At 41.1% G+C, this 20,684-nt stretch overlaps 1 protein-coding gene across 1 annotated transcript; it reads left to right on the top strand.

Moving 5' to 3' along the window:
• The first annotated feature begins 4,371 nt into the window (after positions 1-4,371).
• gtpbp2 (GTP binding protein 2) lies at positions 4,372-19,796 on the top strand. The gene is made up of 12 exons (XM_003215920.4): positions 4,372-4,686; positions 11,514-11,540; positions 12,033-12,217; positions 12,488-12,596; positions 12,996-13,193; positions 13,296-13,470; positions 14,127-14,346; positions 15,055-15,190; positions 15,699-15,757; positions 16,114-16,285; positions 17,028-17,192; positions 18,353-19,796. Exons 1-12 carry the CDS (start codon positions 4,504-4,506, stop codon positions 18,548-18,550), a joined length of 1,827 nt encoding a protein of 608 aa, XP_003215968.1. The 5' UTR covers positions 4,372-4,503; the 3' UTR covers positions 18,551-19,796.
• The last annotated feature ends 888 nt before the right edge of the window (positions 19,797-20,684 follow it).

Here is a 20,684-nt window from a genome sequence, read left to right on the forward strand (position 1 = left end):
GCCTCCGAAAAATCCTGCAAATCTCTTGGGAAGACAGGTGGACAAATGTCAGCGTGCTGGAAGAAGCAAAGGCCACCAGTATTGTAGCGATGCTTCTACGCCATCAACTCCGCCGAACTGGCCATGTTGTCTGAATGCCTGATCACCATCTCCCAAAGCACTTACTATACTCTCAATTCAAGAACGGGAAATGTAATGCTGGTGGACAGGAAAAGATATTTAAAGATGGGCTCAAAGCCAACCTTAAAAACTGTGGCATAGACACCAAGAACTGGGAAGCCCAGTCCCTTGAGCACTCTTAACTGGAGGTCAGCTGTGAACAGCAGTGCTGCAGAATTCGAAGAGGCATGAATGGAGGGTTTAAGGGAGAAACGTGCCAAAAGGGAGGCATGTCAACCCAACCCTGACTGAGACCACCTTCCACCTGGAAACCAATGTCTTCACTGTGGAAGAACATGCGGGTCAAGAATAGGTCCCCACAGCCACCTACGCATCCACCACCAAGACACTACACTTGGAGGGCCATTGTCTTTGGGCTACAAGGAATCGCCTAACTAACTAGATAGGCCGATCCTTACGGGCCTCACTCTCCAAAGCTGTGCCAGTTCTTCCGGCAGGCAGAAAAAGTTATTTTTGGGGATGTCTAGAAAAATACATTCTGGATGTACTATATTTTTAATCTTTTGAGATCACACGTTTTATTTTGTGTATTAATTAATTAATCAGTAATTACTTAATGATATTATTGTATTAAGTATTATCAATTAATATCCAATTAAGTAATTATGAAATTGTGTATGAATACTTACATAATTATATTATTAATATTAATGTTTGATTAATTAAATTTATAATATAATTAATACTTTGTTACAAGTATATGCCGCTTTTTCTCCAGAAACATTGAGGAAGCGTATTTAGTTTTTCTACTTCTGCGCTGTAGTGGCTTGAGTGCTAGACCAAGAGTGCATCTACACTGCAGAATTAATTCGGTTTGAAACCACTTTAGCTGCAGTGGCTAAATACTATGGAATCCTGGGAGCTATAGTTTACAAGCACTTTAGCCTTCTCTGCCAGAGTGCTGATGTCTAACCAAACTACAACTCCCATGATTCCATAGCACTGAGTAGTCAAAGTGGGGTCAAACTGCTTTTATTCTACAGGGTAAATGCACTCTAAAGGTCTCAATCCAGTGCTTCTACCTCATGGGCGGCTCACAATATTTGGGGGAATGCTGTGGTTAGGATTTTGGGGAACATTTAGTGTTAAATGTAATTTTAATATTATTTTGTGTTATATCTTAATTGTATTTTAACTTTGTATTCATGACACAAATATGTGTTTTTTGTATTTGCCGTGCTTTTAAAAGTTCTTGAGTTGTGTCATGTCATTGGAAATAAAGATGATGATGATGTTAGCAATATAATAATAACGACATAACAAAATTTGAATAAAGTCTGTCCTTGGTTTGAAAGTATTATTTCCTGTTTAATTGTACTTATTTTGGAAATAATTGTTATACTCCAGATACTTTGTTTTGTGGCTGCCACAAACTTTGTTGAATTGGTTGAGACCCTATGAGATATCCATTGGAAAACTATAGCAAAATGTGCTGCAGGATGTTCCGCAGAAACAAAGTTTTTGCAATTTAATAAACTTTTTCCATGTTGTTATGATAGAACCAATTAGGAAATGACATTTATAACCCAGGAACAAAAATAGAGCTACATAATGTAATATACTCACTCCCCTGCCCTCCCTCTTTATAGTGAATATTTTGACTTTCTACAAATAAAGCAACTTCCCTGTTTTGTGGGAATTAGGGTCATTTGTATCCCTCTTTTATGATTTTGAAAGTGCCACATCGTTTGCCACTGATAATAATTGAACTTGACCTTAGTTGATGAACTTGTATTCCGGTAAGATTCATAGGAGATGTCAGAGAGCAAAGGTATTGTTTTTACAGAGCACAGGCTGCCTCGCCCTCCTGCCTTGACCTGATGCAATGAAGGTACTAAACAGAGCAATCCCTTCCAACTGATGCAATGAGTTGCCATCAACGGTAACCAAGTACAAAGGGAGTGCTTGAAGGAAGTACCAGAATATGACTCTATTTGTAAACATCCACCCACTGACAGTGAGGTCAGAAAATCTCAATGCATTTATAAGGCAAATCTTTCCAAATTGAGTTCCATTTGTTTTGTCTGATTTTATTTTATTCCCAAGTATCTGCCGTTCTTTTCAGGTTGCCAAGTTACCTTACAAATCAGCTCAAATTAGAACACATTGGAAACTGCTTGTAAATGGCATTGCTGTCCACTCAAATTTCACAGGATTAATCACAGAGTATCAAAACTATGCTGGAGAGATTATTGAGCTCTCACATCCAAAGATATTTTAGGTTTTAGCAAGCGGACTTAACCTGGAGAAGCCGTATAACAGGAGGAAAAGTCCATTGTAGAGATGCATTACCCTTTCTCTATTTGAGAACAAAAATCCGAACCTATTGAACAAAGACCTCATAATAGTTCTGATTTGTGCTGCAATAATGGAAACAGTAAAAGTATGGAAAAATTTGAAAATGTACCAATGCGGAACTGGATAAATGGAATACAGGCAATCCCTGAGTTACATCCGATTTACAAATTACTCATAGTTAAAAATGGGGGTGAGACAGCAGGAAGAGAGAAATCTATTCCTAGGAAGGGAAATTAACTCCTGAAAGAGTTATCATGGGGGAAAAATGTCTCCACTGAAACTTTCTCACCAATCCTTGTTTCCACAACAAGCCACATTTTTCAAAATCCAATTATCACAGGGACAGAAAGTGAAATGAAATCTGAAGAGAGGCAGAGACAGCAAGGCAAACACCACAGGGGTGTTAACTCTTCCCTATGCTAGACAAGGATAGATAGATATATCTATATTTATCTATATATATCTCTGGAATTACACTTAAAAATGTACATGTTCCAACTTACTGTCCTGGGATATAGGGCATGTCTGGAAGGGCCCTTAGAGGCCATATGGCAAGCATTTATTAGCTATATCTGCTAAAGCAACAGCAAATTAAAACCATCCTCAGGTGTAAGATTTTGCTTTTGCTTAAATGACTATGACGATAAGATATCTGTATTATTAAGAAAACTAGATAAAAGAATAGAGAATATTTCACTTGTTAGAGGACTGGCAGTATATAAATGTCTGTGACTTAGGGAAAGGAGGGAAGTTGGATGGGATAACATCATTGTAAATAGTGACTTTTAAATGTGTTATAACATTGTATTTTTTTCATGTCAGGAGCGATTTGAGAAACTGCAAGTCAGTTCTGGTGTGAGAGAATTGGCCGTCTGCAAAAAAGTTGGCCAGGCGATGCCCAGATGTTTGATGTTTTACCATCCTTGTGAGAGGCTTCTCTCATGTCCCCACATGGGGAGCTGGAGCTGACAGAGGGAACTCATTCACGCTCTCCCCAGATTTGAACCGCCAACCTGTCATTCAGCAGTCCTGTCGGCACAAAGATTTAACCCACTGCGCCACCGGGGCTTCCAACATTGTGTATGTAGGTGTGTGTGTGTATATATATAATATATATATATATATATATATATATCTCAGAGCATCTGGTGGTGCACCGGGTTAAACCGCTGAGCTGCTGAACTTGCTGACCGAAAGTCCGTGGTTCAAATCTGGGGAGGAGGGTGAGCTCCTGCTGTTAGCCCCAGCTTCTGCCAAGCTAGCAGTTTGAAAACATGCAAATATGAGTAGGTACTGTTCCGGCGGGAAGGTAACAGCATGCCATGCAGTCATGCTGGCTACATGACCTTGGAGGCATCTACGGACAACACCGGCTCTTTGGCTTATTAATGGAGATGAACACCAACCTCCAGAGTCAGACTAAACTAGACTTAATCTCAGGGGAAAACGTTTACCTTTAAAAATACACACACACACACACACACACACACACACACACACACATATATATATATATATATAGGTATATATTATATATCTGATGGGGAAAAGGAAGGGGCCTGAGGCTGTTAGGAATGGTGGGAGTTGGAGTGTAAAACACCTGGAGTGAGGGCCCAATTTTGCCCTTGCCTGTTCTTGCTGTTTGAGGGTGCCTGGCCTATTAGATCAGGCATGGGCAAACTTAGGCCCTGCGGGTGTTTTGGACTTCAACTCCCACCATTCCTCGCAGCCTCAGGCCCCTACCCTCAGCCGCTTAAGCCCAAGTTTGCCCATGCCTGTATTAGGTGGATAAGCGCGTTTGTGTGGGCTCTGTGAAAAACTGACAGGCCGCAGAGGAAGCTGGGAGTGGTAGTTCGAGGGAGCGGCTGCCGAGGCCTGGCTTCCCGTGATGCCCCGCGCTGCTCTTTCTGACGCCAGGGGGGCCTGAGCGAGCGAGCGAGCGCGCCCTCAGAAGCCAAGTGCGGCGCTGGCAGGAGCAGGAGCAGGAGCCGGGGAAGGAAGGAGGAGGAGGCGTCCGCGCCGGGGATGGACTCGCGGGTGTCGGAGCTCTTCGGCGGCTGCTGCCGGCCCGGGGGAGGCGGCGGAGGGTCTCTGCGAGGCCGCCCCGGAGCCGGCGCCAGCAGCGGGGGCTCCTCTTCCAAGGGCAGGAAGAAGAACGGGAGGCACCGCGGGGGGAAGGCCAACAACCCGCCCTACCTGCCGCCGGAGGTGAGGAGAAAGCCACCTGCTGTTTATTTTTAGTCGGGGAGAGGGGACTGCATCGCCACTGTGGAACTAACGCAGTTTGACACCACTTTAATGCTCCAAACTATTGAATCGTGGGAGTGTTTTATTTATATATACAGTAGAGGCTCACTTATCCAACACTTGCTTATCCAACGTTCTGGATTATCCAACGCATTTTTGTAGTCAATGTTTTCAATACATCGGGATATTTTGTTGCTAAATTCATAAATAAAGTAATTACTACATAGCATTACTGCGTATTGAACTACTTTTTCTGTCAAATTTGTTGTGTAACATGATGTTATGGTGCTTAATTTGTAAAATCATAACCTAATTTGATGTTTAATAAACATTTCCGTAATCCCTCCTTATTATCCAACATATTCGCTTATCCAACATTCTGCCGGCCAGTTATGTTGGCTAAGTGAGACTCTACTGTACATCTTTAGCCTTCTGTGCCAAAGTGCCTCACCAAAGGACAATTCTCAGTATTGCACAGCCCGTGGAGTTAAAGAGGTATCAACCCGCGTTTAATTCTCCAGTGTATATTCATATCCGCACTCGGCCATGACTTTAGGCCAATCACACTCTCAGTCTCAGAGGAAGGCAGTGGCAATCCTCCTCGGAATAAATCATTGACAGAGAAGATTCAGCATTTCATAACCAAGTTTTCAAAAACAAATTTTTGACAGGTGAATCTCTGTCCTTTGACAGGGAAGGGTTAAGGCCTTGTTAAACTACAGCTCCCATGATTCCACAGCATTGAGCCGTGGCTGTTAAAGTGTCGAATTGTGCTAAATTCTACACTGTGGATCAGGCATGGGCAAGCTTCGGCCCTCCGGGTGATTTGGACTTCAGCTCCCACGATTCCTCACAGCTGGGTAGACTTTGAAGCTGCAAGGCCATTCAATGCTAATTTTTTTGTGTATCAGGAGCGACTTGAGAAACTGCAAGTCGCTTCTGGTGTGAGAGAATTGGCTGTCTGCAAGGACGTTGCCCAAGGGACGCCCGGATGTTTTGATATTTTACCATCCTTGTGGGAGGTTTCTCTCATGTTGCAACATGGAGCTGACAGAGGGAGCTCATCCGCACTCTCCCCGGGTTGGATTAGAACTGGCAACCTTCAGGCCAGTAACCCAACCTTCAGCTCAGCAGTCCTGCCTGCACAAGGGTTTAACCCATTGCACCACCGGGGGCTCCTATTAAATACTAATCAAGGTGGCCAGTTTGCAACATTCACACTTGCCTCCAACAGACACGAGTTCTTTCTCCCACTCTGGACTTTCCACAGATATATAAACCCCACTTGCTGAGTTTCCAACAGACCTCACAACCTCTGAGGATGCCTTCCATAGATGTGGATGAAACAATAGGAGAGAATGCTTTTAGAACATGGCCATACAGCCTGGAAAACTCATAGCAACCCATTTAAGTGAGGATGGATAGTTTCTGGTTTCTTACTGTCACTTCTCACTTTATTATATTTATTTGTATCCCGCTTTTACCTCCCAACTAAGACTCAGAGCAGCTCACAGTATTAAAAAAGCAATGCACTTTAAAAATCGCAACGTACAAATATCAAAACACAAGATGACATAAAAGTGTCCATATGTAAGAAAGTTTAAACTCACATTAGCTGCAATTTCCCAATGTGTTGGGACATCCTGTAGTTTTAAACAACCAGTCAGTTCCAGTCCCTTAAAACACTTAGGAACTCTTAAGAAGTTTCTCCTTTATTCCCAAACTCTACTCGTGTTTTATCTCTGAAATCCATTGACCCAAATGTAAGGAAGATCCAGTCCTACAGTAGCTTCATATCGGTGGTGTCTGTTGGGGTTTCTTATGATGTTGTTTTTGTGGAGAAGGGACAGAAAGATACACCAAAACTGTACATGCCATCTAATGGTGCAGTTCAATAGCATAGTATAGTCTGCTGCCTTCGCCGTCATCTTGATGTGTGTAATCCTATTCTCATCCGGCTCCCCACTCGCTGCCAGCAAACATGCCATTTCAGTTCAATACTTCGTTGTTGTTTGCCTTCAAGCCCCTTCCGAATTATGGTGATCCTAAGGCAAACTGTCACAGAGTTTTCTTGCCAAGATTTGTTCAGAAGGGATCTGCCTTTGTCTTTCTCCGAAGCTAATAAGATATGACTTGTCCAAGGTTTCCATGACTGAATGGGGATTTGAACCCTGTCTCCAGAGTCTTGGTCCAAAGCTCAAACAACCTAATGGAGTGAAAAGTGTGGAATTATGAGGGTCCTTCTCTCTCCTTTCCCATCTTTCGTATCAGTTTCTGTCAAACAGATGTCAAAATACCAGGTTGAAAGCTTTAATAGTTAATAAGTGATTCTGAGACTGTACATTTGTTTGGTGGCAAGAGCAAAACCAGCTCTTTTGTTGTTTACGTCTAGCAAAACTTTTTTCCCCTTATGCGTTGTTATGGTTCTGAGTCACTCAAGTTGCATTTGAATTGCTTCATACAGCCATCACTTGAAATGCAGCTAACTAATGAGATTTGAAAGGACTGTGATGCTTTTCAACTGAACTTTAGATTTTGTAGTTCCATGTTTCTTCAATTGTAAGATACACCCTAATTTCAATAGCAGCAACAACAACAAAAATACACGACACACCTGTGATTCTAAAACAGACCCCATTTTTAGAGATATTTATATAGGAAAAAAGTGCAGCTTAAATTTGAAGAAATACAGTAATTGAAGTTGAGATCAGTGGAAAATATATTTTTAATACCTATATTCTGTTTCTGGTTAGCAAACTTACTCTCAAGTAGCTTGTAAAACAAGGTCTGCTACCTGATTCTCATCCAACAAAAATAATTAACTGCAGGCAGTCAACGAGTTACAAATATTCAACTTATAAACAATTCATAGTTAAGAATGGGGGCGAGACAACAGAAAGTGAGAGGAATCTATTCCTTGGAAGGGAAATTCACTACTAAGTGTTTTCATGGGGGAAAAGGGTGTCATAGAATAATAGAGTTGGAAGACACCACATGGGCCATCTAGTCTGACCCCCTGCCATTCAGGAAAAGCACAATCAAAATATCCCTCCACTGAAGCTTTATCACCAATCTTTGTTTCCACAACAAGCTAAATTTTTCAAAATCCAATTATCACCAGGACAGAAAGTTAAATCTTCTGAACAGGGGCACAGACAGTAAAACAAACACCACAAGGGTATTAATCCTCCCCTTTGATATCCAAAGTTCGTGTATATATTTGGCAGGAGTTACATTTTAAAAGTGTACTTACATACAAATTCAACCTAAAAACAGACCTACACAATTTATCTTGTTCGTAACTTGGGAACTGCCTGTAATGAGATTTCTGCCTAGGGTCAGACATAATAGTTCATATTGTGCTAAGGCTTGATTCAGTAGAAAGCACCTCTTACAGGAAGATAAAAACAGCCATAGATCAGACCAAAGGCCCATTTAATCAAATTCTGTAGCTATGGTGGTTGCCCCAAAGGGCAACCTGCCAGGCAGACACGAACACAACTGCATCTGTTTCACTCCTTGGCCATGAATTTATCCATTCCACCTTGAAAGCCATCAAGACTGACAGCCATAATTATATACTGTATATCTATAACAGTGGGTTTCCTAGTTACCCACTTCAGTGAAGTATGTGTCACTGTAATTCCACATATGCTTCAGTGAAATTTGGATAAATCTCTCTGAGCTTTATTGCTTTAGACTATGCATGTCTTACAGGCCTGGCCACCTAAGTAAATAACATCCATAAAGGACACCAGATATCATGAAAGAGTTTTTAAATTTATTGTTCCCTCCAACTTTATTTTATGAGCAAAAGGTTTTCTGTGGTCTTTTTGTGGGAGAGGGTGCATAGGTAAAGGAGCATTCAAGGGTGGATGAAACTGTACACCTCAGACACCAGTGTAGCCCATTTTTGCAAATTACGCTGTACAATAGTACTTGCTGCAAGATAAACTTGATTTTAAACTGCTTCGATAAATATCCCCAAGCCAATTTGTCAACACTAGTTTATTCTTTGTTATTTAAAATTGAAATACCCTAAGTGTATACATAGATGTCCAGCAGGGATTCTCTCTCATTGTCAAAATTGCTGTGGTCCAGCTTGCAGTGTTTTTAACAATAACTTGTCTTACAATCTGTAAAAGATGTGAGGATGGATAATTCTGAGTTCAGACTTTTGTTTCAGGGTAGTGATCCATCTCTCGGATAACAGGATTACTCTCTGTACTGATCCCTGAAATTGGTACTATTTTTCTGTCCTCAGTTGACTCTTGTGTGGACTATCTCAGGGCATGCCTGAACTTGTCACTGCCTCTCTTCTACAGTTTAGTAAATATGTACTGTGTACACAACATAAATATGAATGCAGTGTTTCTGTTACGTATAGGTAATAGGTTTGTATTACTCCGAATTTACACAGTTAAACTGGGAGTGATGTTGTGCAACTAAAATGTAAGTAGAAATCAGGAGATTTGGTGGTCAGATAAGGGAGGTATTCCATTGTGACTTTCTCTGCTCCAATATACAGGGAGTTAATTCCTAGGTATTGTTTGCTAAGTATTTCCCTCTGACATCACGCTTTTGCGCTGGAAAAGAAAGAAGCCACATGGAATAAAAATTAAGTCTTTCCCATGAGAAGTAAAACATGCTGGGGAAAAGAGGGATGTTTACTTCCAGAGTGGCTAGATTATTTCAGGAAGAAATTAAACATGAGTAGATCACTTTACGTGCTGCTGGCAGTCTGGTTAGTGATACTTTCCCACTGTGTACCTCAAGAGGAGAACAGGATCAGTAGAGTGTTACAGATCTACTTTTTACAGACTGACCCCAGTCTTTCCTACTATGGGTTTGATGAGTAGTCCTTAGCATATTAACCCTTAACCAGGTAGGAAACCTTTTAGAAAATATAACATAAATACCTAGTTTGGGGAAGGTTGTAGTGTTTTATATTTCTTGTCACATTGTCTAGCTTGTTTACCACATCCTGACTAAAAGTTCCCTTTCTCTGCTGCTTGTCACACTTATCTTCTCAGGCAACATTTACCATGGGAGAGACTAATATGAGGAAGAATTGTCAGCAAATTCTGCTATTTACCAGAGTGGACTGAAGTTATGTAGCTAAATATAGGGTGTGGGCGCTTAATAGATAGCTTCAAGATTAATACAGGAAGAGGTATAGCATGACTATTGCTGAAGTGTAGTTCTCGATTTCACATTATCTTCTCTGGTTTCCTGGTTTGGTGTGGATGTTTAGAACAGTTGAGGGAGCTTTTCTACAGTTTCTATTAATACAGAACATCCAATGAGATATGAGCTGGTTAGTCAATAGTTGTTCCAGCAAGTTGTATAAATCAAAATTTAAAATTCTTTCTCTTTCTAAAACTTACGTCAAATGAATAATATTAGGTCTGGCAAACAGCACAGTGGTATCAAGATGTATCTTGTTCAACATCTTTATTAACGACTTAGACGAAGGGTTAGAAGGCACGATCATCAAGTTTGCAGACGACACAAAACTGGGAGGGATAGCTAACACTCCAGAAGACAGGAGCAGAATTCAAAACGATCTTGACAGACTAGAGAGATGGGCCAAAACTAACAAAATGAAGTTCAACAGGGACAAATGCAAGATACTTCACTTCGGCAGAAAAAATAGAAATCAAAGATACAGAATGGGGGACGCCTGGCTTGACAGCAGTGTGTGCGAAAAAGACCTTTGAGTCCTCGTGGACAACAAGTTAAACATGAGCCAACAATGTGATGCGGCTGCTAAAAAAGCCAATGGGATTCTGGCCTGCATCAATAGGGGAATAGCGTCTAGATCCAGGGAAGTTATGCTCCCCCTCTATTCTGCCTTGGTCAGACCACACCTGGAATACTGTGTCCAATTTTGGGCACCACAGTTGAAGGGAGACGTTGACAAGCTGGAAAGCGTCCAGAGGAGGGCGACTAAAATGATTAAGGGTCTGGAGAACAAGCCCTATGAGGAGTGGCTTAAAGAGCTGGGCATGTTTAGCCTGCAGAAGAGAAGGCTGAGAGGAGACATGATAGCCATGTACAAATACGTGAAGGGAAGTCATAGGGAGGAGGGAGCAAGCTTGTTTTCTGCTGCCCTGCAGACTAGGACACGGAACAATGGCTTCAAACTACAGGAAAGGAGATTCCACCTGAACACCAGGAAGAACTTCCTCACTGTGAGAGCTGTTCGACAGTGGAACTCTCTCCCCGGGGCCGTGGTGGAGGCTCCTTCTTTGGAGGCTTTTAAGCAGAGGCTGGATGGCCATCTGTCGGGGGTGCTTTGAATGCGATTTCCTGCTTCTTAGCAGGGGGTTGGACTGGATGGCCCATGTGGTCTCTTCCAACTCTACTATTCTATGATTCTATGAAAGCATTCTCAATGACCTTAATAGATTTGTGAAGGCACAGTGGAAGGCCAGGGTCTGCTTGAAATACTTGAATGGGAGTTACTTCTGGAGACATATTTTGAGGCCTTCCCTGTTATCTGATTATCTTACTGCTAAAGGCCTGATTCAGCCCTTGCGGTATTCATAATAGTCTACTAGTTTCTTTGTTTGTAAAACAAATAATGGTGAACCAAGCAGAAAAGTTCCAGTATTGTACTTATATGTTGACTCATTGCAGTTCTACATAGAGATAGGAGCCAGAATGGTAGCATTCTGTGACTCTTGATATTAATAGCCTGTTGTGGTTATGTGCTGGTTTCGCTGTGTTGTCAAGCGCCAAACAATGTAAAGGTCACTAATGTCAAATTTTCTTCTTTCATTTAGGCAGAAGATGGAAACATAGAATATAAGGTGAGTTTTGTAAGTGGGGTCTCTCCAAATGAGATTCTTTACGCTAAAAGCCACAAAATCAAATTATGCTTCCAGTCACACTAGTCCTTCAAAATATGTATTTTAATTTCTGAAAGAAAGTAAAAATATAGTTTGGAGACAACAATATTAAGTATGTATTTGGTTAAAGTTTGCAGCTATTTGCTAATGTGTTGGTTTTCTCATTTTCGAATATCTGAATGCAGATATTTCTTTCAAAATCACATGGTACCTTTTAGAAAACAAAGAGCCTTCTTGTGTTATTAGTTGTTGTGCAAATTCCTCAGTTTAAATACTTGGGGTGTATCTGTTACATATCGACTAAATAGTCACCCAGAAAAGCTGAAAACTAGTCTCATTCATGTCTTGGGTAAAATTGACCAAATTCTAGTGAAATCTCCCCCTCTCCCAAAGAAAGGAAACCCTAAGTAATTGAGCTACACACTCACTGTAATCACTGCTTTCTTTGGGCAGCTGAAACTAGTCAATCCTTCTCAGTACCGCTTTGAACATCTAGTAACGCAGATGAAGTGGCGACTACAAGAAGGCCGTGGGGAAGCAGTCTACCAGATTGGTGTTGAGGACAATGGGCTGCTTGTAGGACTGTCGGAAGAAGAGATGCGTGCCTCGCTCAAAACACTACGGCGAATGGCTGAGAAGTATGTGCAATTACCCTTCTTCTGGGATAGGTCAAGGCAACTTTTGTTTCTAAATCTGATGTGGAGTTCTTGATGTCCTCTAATATTTATTAATTTGAACTAGGAACTGGTTGACACACCTCCATTCCTAGGTTAGGACTCTTGATGGCAAGTACCTCTGACTTGTCTGGATTCAGTTTCAATTTGTATATGTATTAATGGCACATATGCTTATTCAGGAATTCCTTGTAGATTATCCATAAACATAAGTTTATTTTTTTTCCTTTGCAGAGTAGGAGCTGATATCACTGTTCTACGGGAAAGAGAAGTTGATTATGACAGTGATATTCCCAGAAAAATAACTGAGGTTCTAGTCCGAAAAGTCCCAGATAACCAGCAGGTAATGCTGTCTGCTGTGGGTGATTCCGTTGAGGTGACCTTGTAATTGAAGTTTGTTTGTAGAAGTTAGTTTATTAAAGGTACTTACTGTTCTGGTTTCTGCTTTGGAGAAAGCTATAGCAGTTGTTTCATGGCATAGACAAAGTTGTTGCATTTCACTATACTAGAGCCAATTTCTAACCTTGCTTAGTCTTTGTAGAGCAAGGCAGAAGTTTCCCAGTGTCTCTGAATGATGTTTTTGTTGTGGTATTGCAGCATTATGTAAATTATCAAGGTAATTTTGGATTCCTTTGAGCATGAGTTTGCCAGGCAGTCAAACCTTAATCATGTGTACTTCAAATACTCTTGTTGATATGTGTTAGAAGCAAATTTCATTAGCTCTTCCCCTTCTTTTCTTAAGTTCCTAGACCTACGAGTGGCTGTGCTTGGGAACGTGGATTCAGGCAAATCAACTCTGTTAGGTGTCTTGACACAAGGAGAACTTGATAATGGGCGGGGTAGAGCTCGACTCAACCTTTTCCGGCATCTGCATGAAATCCAGTCTGGGAGAACATCTAGCATCAGCTTTGAAATTCTTGGCTTCAACAGCAAGGGGGAGGTATGGAGGCAGGTTGTTTGTATTTTTTGGGTTACTGTTTTATTGTTCTGTATATAAAGGACATACCTTGAGTGTTCAGCAGCTGTATCTTCTGCCTTTCAGGTAGTGAACTATAGTGACTCACGGACAGCTGAGGAGATCTGTGAGAGCTCCTCCAAGATGATCACTTTCATTGATTTGGCCGGCCATCACAAGTATCTGAAAACCACCATCTTTGGCCTCACAAGCTACTGCCCAGACTTTGCAATGCTGGTGGTGAGCGCAAACACTGGGATTGGTAAGTTGGCATTGCATCTTCTGGCCTAATCTTTAGGTTTGAGAAAATTGGCATATGCAGTTGTGGTCAGTACAAATGACTTCCAAAAAAATTAAATGCCACATGAGCCTTAAAGTTAACTTCAAAGGGCCTTTGAATCCATGGATGGAGAATTTGTGGATAGAGGACCAGCTGTGTGATTTTTTTTTTTTACATAGTGGTTGGTGCTTCTTAGTTTTTATACAGTTTGAGTCCCCAGGTGTTATTGAATGGCAATTCCCATCACTTTTGATTATCCACTCTGGACTGAAGATAATGCAAATTGCAACCCAACAGTATTTGTGACTCTGTGGTTGGAGAAAGTTAAAGGACATTTTAAAGCCAGACATATCCACAAGCTGTGTATCTGAATTCAATCCCCTATCCTGACTGAACAGGACAAACTGCAGCCTTCCAGATGTTACTGTTTCACTACTCCCATCAGCTCTAGTCTGATGTCTAATGATGAGGAATACCGGAGTTGTAGTCCATCATCTGGGAGCCACACAAAATGATGCAGTGAGCATTAGATTTGGCTCATGGGCCTCGAGTTTGACACTTGTGTCCTAGAGCGATATATGCAAGTTGCATTTGAGTTTCTGCTTTCTCATCTTGGTTTCCTGTTACTTCTCTTGCAGCAGGCACAACTCGAGAGCATCTAGGCTTAGCTATGGCCCTCAAAGTCCCTTTCTTCATTGTCATTAGCAAAGTGGACTTGTGCTCAAAAGCCACTGTGGAGCGGACAGTGAAGCAGCTGGAGCGGATCCTGAAACAGCCTGGCTGCAACAAGCTCCCTTTGCTGGTAACATCAGATGACGACGCAGTCACAGCAGCACAGCAGTTTGCCCAGTCTCCTAAGTAAGAACCACTTGTTTCTTCTTAGAGTAGGAGATGCATCACTGACACAACACATAATCATGTTAAGGAATTGCAACAATGCACAATGGGGGTACCATACAATTTGTTGTGCTGTTCAGTAGGGGCTCCCACAATGGAGCACAACAAAGGATATTTTTCCCAGCTGGCTGTAGGACATTCATGATATTCATTGTATCCCATGACAGTGTTGAGGGCTATTGCCCTGTCCCTTGTAAACTGTCCCACAAAGTCACCTTGCAACACTGTTACATGTTGCATCTGTTATGCCAGAGCTTTCAAACCTGTGGCCCTCCAAGTGTTTGGGCCTCCAACTCCCAAAACCCCTAGCCAGCTTGTCCAATAGCCAGGAATTCTGGGAGCAGAAGTCCAAAACACCTGGAGGGCTACAAGTTGACATCACTGCCAAACTTGCTTCCTCAGTTTGTACAGTGGTCCTAAAGGCACAGATTTAACAGTGCTCCTTTCCATGGGGATAAGATCATTGTAATTCTAAACAACAATATTTTATGTTAGTTTACAATACCATACATTCCCAACAGGACACTACTGTAAATTTAGGGGGGGGGGTGAGAACTTGTGCCCCATGCCCTCAAATGTTTGCACATTAACTTCAAAGAGGTCCCATTGTGTTAGATTAAAACTGCACAGAAGTGCAGAATGCTAGCATTTTTTTTCATCTGTTGGCAGCATCACTCCTATCTTCACCTTGTCCAGTGTTTCTGGAGAAAATTTGGAGCTTCTGAAAGTTTTCCTCAATATCCTTCCTCCTCTGACAAATAGCAAAGAACAGGAAGAGCTAATGCAACAGCTTACTGAGTTCCAGGTACACAAGCGTATCCTGTATTGGAGAGCTCAAATAGTACTACCTACATAATGCATGAGACCAAGATGCTCTTGCATTATTTGGTTCAAGCAGTGGGTGGCTAAGGCAGGCATGGGCAAACTTCACCCCTCAAGGTGTTTTGGACTTGAAGTCCAAAACACCTGGAGGGCCGAAGTTTGCCCATGCCTGCACTAAAGTTATGATTGCTTTTTATATAAGAAAAATATATTTAGGTAATGTTTCTGTTGTTATTACCTAATTGACCCTCATGTTGTTTCGGCTGTAGATGTACACAGAAATGCCTTACTCTTCAGCGATGGCTGGTATTTTTCAGGGATGCTTGGGGCTTGGACTGAATGAAAGGAAGAAAATATTCAGGGGTGGGTTTGGAGGTCCCATACAAGTGTTTGCACTTAAATTCTTAAAAACATTTGTTCAGTCTAGCTCTGAAATATTCACGTGACAGCTGCACAGCAGGCCTAATATGTATACGCTTGTCCTATTACAGGTGGATGAAATCTACACCGTGCCTGAGGTGGGCACTGTTGTTGGCGGAACCCTGTCAAGGTGGGTCCTACTCCATGGAAGGTTAAGAAGGGAAGGGGCGCCTGGCAGTGTAAGATTCCATATATCACTGTAGGCTAGGGAATACAGTACCAGTGGTAGGTGATCACTGGTTTTCCTACCAATTGAGTCAAGGATTTCAGTTTTTTGCTTTAGAGAAGTAACTGAAATATAGCCTCAAATACTCCTGTACTCTTCTCTGGACAGAGGGCATAACGACTTGTAATACACGGTTTTTCTTTTAATCTTTATCACATACAAATTTGGAGAAGCTATTTCAGGTATCACTCCTATGTAGGCACAGAAGAAATTATTTTCCTGCCTCTTGAGAGCTAAATATGATTTTGTGCTCTTACCAGTGGAATATGTAAAGAAGGAGAAAACCTGGTGGTTGGTCCAACCGATGATGGCAAATTTCTACAGCTGAGAGTATGCAGCATCCAAAGGAACCGTTCAGCGTGCCGTGTGCTTCGGGCTGGGCAGGCTGCCACTCTGGCTCTCGGACACTTTGACCGCTCGCTACTGCGCAAAGTGAGTCCTCCTCCAGTCTGTGGAAGCTGTGGCTTTAAGCACATTTCCCTTCCTTTTGGGAATAATATATAATGAAGTGAGGATTTTGTGAGGAATTGGCAGCTGTGGTTCCTCTGGAACTCCTGCTGGAGAAGACATTCTGGGGTCCAAGAATCAGGAAGATGTGGCTCTATGGGAATGCACCTCTCATCATTGCCCACCTTCAGCTATGTTCCCTAGGGCTGAGTTGTAGTCAGCTAGAGGAACATATACCATTTGCCCTTGCTGTGAGCAATTAACTCAATTCTTCAATGCCTTACTGATATTATTGTTATTTGTATCCTACTTTTTCTCTATAAAAAAGGTACTCAAAGCTGCTCACAATAAAAGCAATACAATATATTAAAACCTAAAAAATATAGATTAAAACAGAATTAAACATGAATAGTATTAAAAATGAACAGTGAAAACTCTTTAAAACATTTAAAAAAACTATTCATAGCTAAAACCACAGCACATAGGCATATTTATTTAAGTTTACAAATATAAATGGAATCATGGCTTTGAGGGTCATCTTCGGCACTCAGTTCTAGCCTCTTTCTCACAGTCACATACTTGCCTTCTCTCTTCCCCTTTTGATTCTGAGGAGATGTCAGCTTCTTGTAAGAGGAGAAGTGTAGACATTATCAGGAAGTTCAGTAATACTGTACCTTGTAAGTGCCATTGTCAAAATAATTGATCCAACAATCTTCCTGTCACTTAGGGCATGGTGATGGTCAGCCCAGAAATGAACCCTACCATTTGCTCAGTGTTTGAAGCTGAAATTGTTCTGCTCTTCCATGCCACAACTTTTCGGAAGGGATTCCAAGTAACGGTGCATGTTGGCAATGTGCGGCAAACAGCAGTTGTAGAGAAGATTCATGGCAAGGTAAGTTTCGGGTTGAGAACAGAGAGGTATCCCTTCTCACTTTCATCTTCCCTTCTGAGGCGTCTTCACTATTTCAGAAGGAATTTTCTGCAGTTAACCCCACTTGAAGTCTCAGAAGAGAAGCTGTGGCAGACAGCTCCTCTTTTGTTTTCTAGATGCTGATTCATTCTGATTACTAGCTAGTATTTATACAGGTACAGTGAATGTAAGGGAGGAGTGGAAAATGTGTAGAATACGTTATTTCTCAATGATAAATAATGTATCTATAATATGGTATTCAAATGATAGAACATGAAGATATGTTTTTCATTAGGAAAAAACATACACCTTTTTCAATGGTGGGGGGGGGGAGATGGCTTTGGGGAAAAACGGGGGAAAGCTGTTTTTCCCATAATTTTTTCGGGGGTTTTTTCCGGCCTTCCCAACTCTAGGATGGGCCCTTCTTAGATGTCCTTCCATTGGCAAATCAAAACATTATTAGGCTTTTAGAAACTTGAGTGGAATGGGTTTTTAATGATGCGTTGTGCTGTTTTTCTCATTGTATATAATCTTTTAATTATTTCAAGTTTGCTAATTGTCTTAACTTTAAATGTGTGATTATCAATCTTTTTGCTTTGTAACTGCCTTTAATCCCTTTATCGGGAGTTCAATAAAGGGATTCAAAGCAGGATGTCGAGGCACAAAATAGAGAACTACCGTGTTTCCCCGAAAATAAGACAGTGTCTTATATTAATTTTTGCTCCCAAAGATGTGCTAGGTCTTATTTTCAGGGGATGTCTTATTTTTCCATGAAGAAAAATTCACATTTATTGTTGAACAAAAAATGAACATTTATTATATACTGTACAGTAGTTGTCATCACAAACCAGCATAACCAGACAAACTGTGCATCCTATCAAGAATTTCTTGTTACTACCATTATTTCCATGTACAACAATCTATGGTACGTACATTTACAAATCCTGCATGCTCTGGTGTTGTTCGGCAGGCATGCTTCCAAACAAAAACTTTGCTAGGTCTTACTTTCGGGGGAGGCCTTTTATTTAGCAATTCATCAAAACCTCTGCTAGGTCTTATTTTCTGGGGATGTCTTATTTTAGGGGAAACAGGGTAGGAGCAGAGCTATTGATCTTGTAACTATATTGTATTTTTTTCTTCAGGATAAGCTGCGGACAGGGGAAAAGGCTGTGGTTTGCTTCAGATTTATTAAACACCCTGAATACCTGAAGATAGGAGCAAAACTGCTTTTCCGGGAAGGTGTTACCAAAGGTATTGGACATGTTACTTACATTCAGGCTATCACCATTGGTGAAAACGGCTTGGAGCAGGGCCTGGATGCCGAGCTGGTCAGTTTTTGACTCTTACCACAACTGTGGAGTTTCCCCAATGTAAGCAATAGGAGAAGGGAAGGAGCCTCTCCCTAGTGGGCAGAGTTGCTGCTGGCCAGTTGATGTACATGGGCAGATTTCCTCTTTCACATGGCAGAAGCCAGAACCACCTTTTGGACGATTAAGTGGTCTTCCCGGAGCAAGTTAAGCATGTTGTTTGTCCATCACCTGCTGCTTCCATATCCCTGCCTTTCCTGGAATAGACAAGAGAGCAGCTAGCTGCATCTTTGCCTTGGCTGGCAATTCCTGCTTTCGTTGAGAAATTATTCCTGGGTAGAGGGCAAAGCCCTTCATGTTCTGCACTGTAGCCTGGGTTTTCTGCCATCTGGGAGGCAACAGCAGTGTCCTGCTGCCTAGTTTTGTGACTGAGTGACAGCTGAATGTTTTTCATTCCCCACAGTACAGCTCAGGAAGTTTCTTTAAATTCATCTTTAAGTTATTTTCATTTTAATCTATTGTGTTCATTTATCAGCTAAAGAAAGACTAATTTTTAAAGACAGTTGGGAAGGAACATTTCAGAAATACCAGTTTAATAGCCACTACAGCTCTTAGCTCACGAATGTAATATTGCCATGCTTCCACAAGGCCCCTTGAAAGTCATTTCTCCCTTAGGAGCATTGACCAGGAGCCATATATATTTGCAGCCCTCAAACAACTCTTTTATTGGCTGCTTATTGGGAAGCTACTTACAATCTTGAGACGTCTGTTCAGTCCAATTTTGCCAGTGAGTGCACTGGGATTCCAGTCCAACCTGTTTCTTGGGGAAACACGCTGTAATATCCTATAATTAAACCAGTAAGGGTTTTTTTGTCATTACAGGAAGTTTTGCAGTGTCGTCACAATTTTGACTCTTGTGCAGCATGGCCAACTGCAATAATTCAACATTACTATTGTCTTTGTCCCAGAAAACCATACTTCTATCCATGATCTTATTTATAACTGCTTGATGTTACTTGTTTGCTAAATTAGCAATGGAGTAAGGCAACCTAAAGCACTGAGGGATTTCATTTATATTTTCGCTTTAGGGCATTTTATTTTAGAAGCTGACAACAGTATTATTTTACTTTCATGTATCTTAATCACGGATGCAGTGGGAGGGAGTGTCCAAATAGAGTCAGCATGGCCAGTAAAGAAAAAAATAATAATGCTGGTTTCTTTTCATTAAATCAAGCCCCCCCCCTGCTCCATTTGTCCTACAAGTGCTAAATTATTACATGTAACACTACCATTCAAAGCTGTTTTGCTGCATAGACTCTTGATGCTTTTTAAACAGGGGCCATAATTCACTTTATTCAAAAAATTTCAATAGTACAATGACCACTTGGTATAAAGGAGTTTTAAACTCCACCTACCAATATTTATCATGGTTCTTTTGTAACAAAAGTTTATTTCTCTACTTCTCTTTTAATCATTTGGATCACCAATTTTTATGAAAATATATTCTAATCTATACCATATTTACCTTCCGCTAGTCTAAGCAGGTTTGTTCGCAAAAGAGGAAAATGCTTTCTCTGCATTTTACAGAGGTGGAGGGGTTAACTCCATTGTAAACACAAACATACAAGGTGCTGTAAGTCCTGACACTTGGTTGTTTCCTTCCCTTGCCTTCTCTTGTGTGTTTTTAGTGCCATGCTTTTCATATTCATTGTTTGTGAACTCTTTAAAGCAGGGAGATAACTTCATCTCTCTATATATATAATGTACAAAATAAAGATGTTTTATTGAAAGAATAAAGTGGTACTGTATTTTTAAACTAAAGATTGTACATTCCCTGCTCTTGAAGGTTTTAGCTTTCAAAACCCTACCTGCCTTGACCTTTCTTCATTCCATGGTGAGGAAGGAATGCATGTACCATAGTGCTTACAAGCCAATAGGACATACTCATCTATCTTTATCCAGTATATGCTGACTTCCCTTATCAGGCAGGCCACACCAGTTTGGGTATAGAGTCAGTACTCCCTTCTGCCATTAATAGATTAATTTGACAGAGTTTGGAAAACTGAGGAAAGCAAAATAGTACTTGAGTACAAAACATAATTCAATAACTGGCTGTAACAGTATTTGCTAATTATTGCTTGTTTCTTCTTAACATAAACTCTACAGG

Source organism: Anolis carolinensis, chromosome 1 (assembly GCF_035594765.1).
Source record: "Anolis carolinensis isolate JA03-04 chromosome 1, rAnoCar3.1.pri, whole genome shotgun sequence".
NCBI lineage: Eukaryota > Metazoa > Chordata > Lepidosauria > Squamata > Dactyloidae > Anolis > Anolis carolinensis.

Excerpts from the sequence above, each read along its gene's own strand:
- gtpbp2 (XM_003215920.4), top strand. The coding sequence starts at position 4,504 with ATGGACTCGCGGGTGTCGGAGCTCTTCGGCGGCTGCTGCCGGCCCGGG. Across the intron at positions 12,597-12,995 it reads AAGTCCCAGATAACCAGCAG|TTCCTAGACCTACGAGTGGC; the intron begins GTAATGCTGTCT and ends TCTTTTCTTAAG. Across the intron at positions 13,194-13,295 it reads GCTTCAACAGCAAGGGGGAG|GTAGTGAACTATAGTGACTC; the intron begins GTATGGAGGCAG and ends TCTGCCTTTCAG.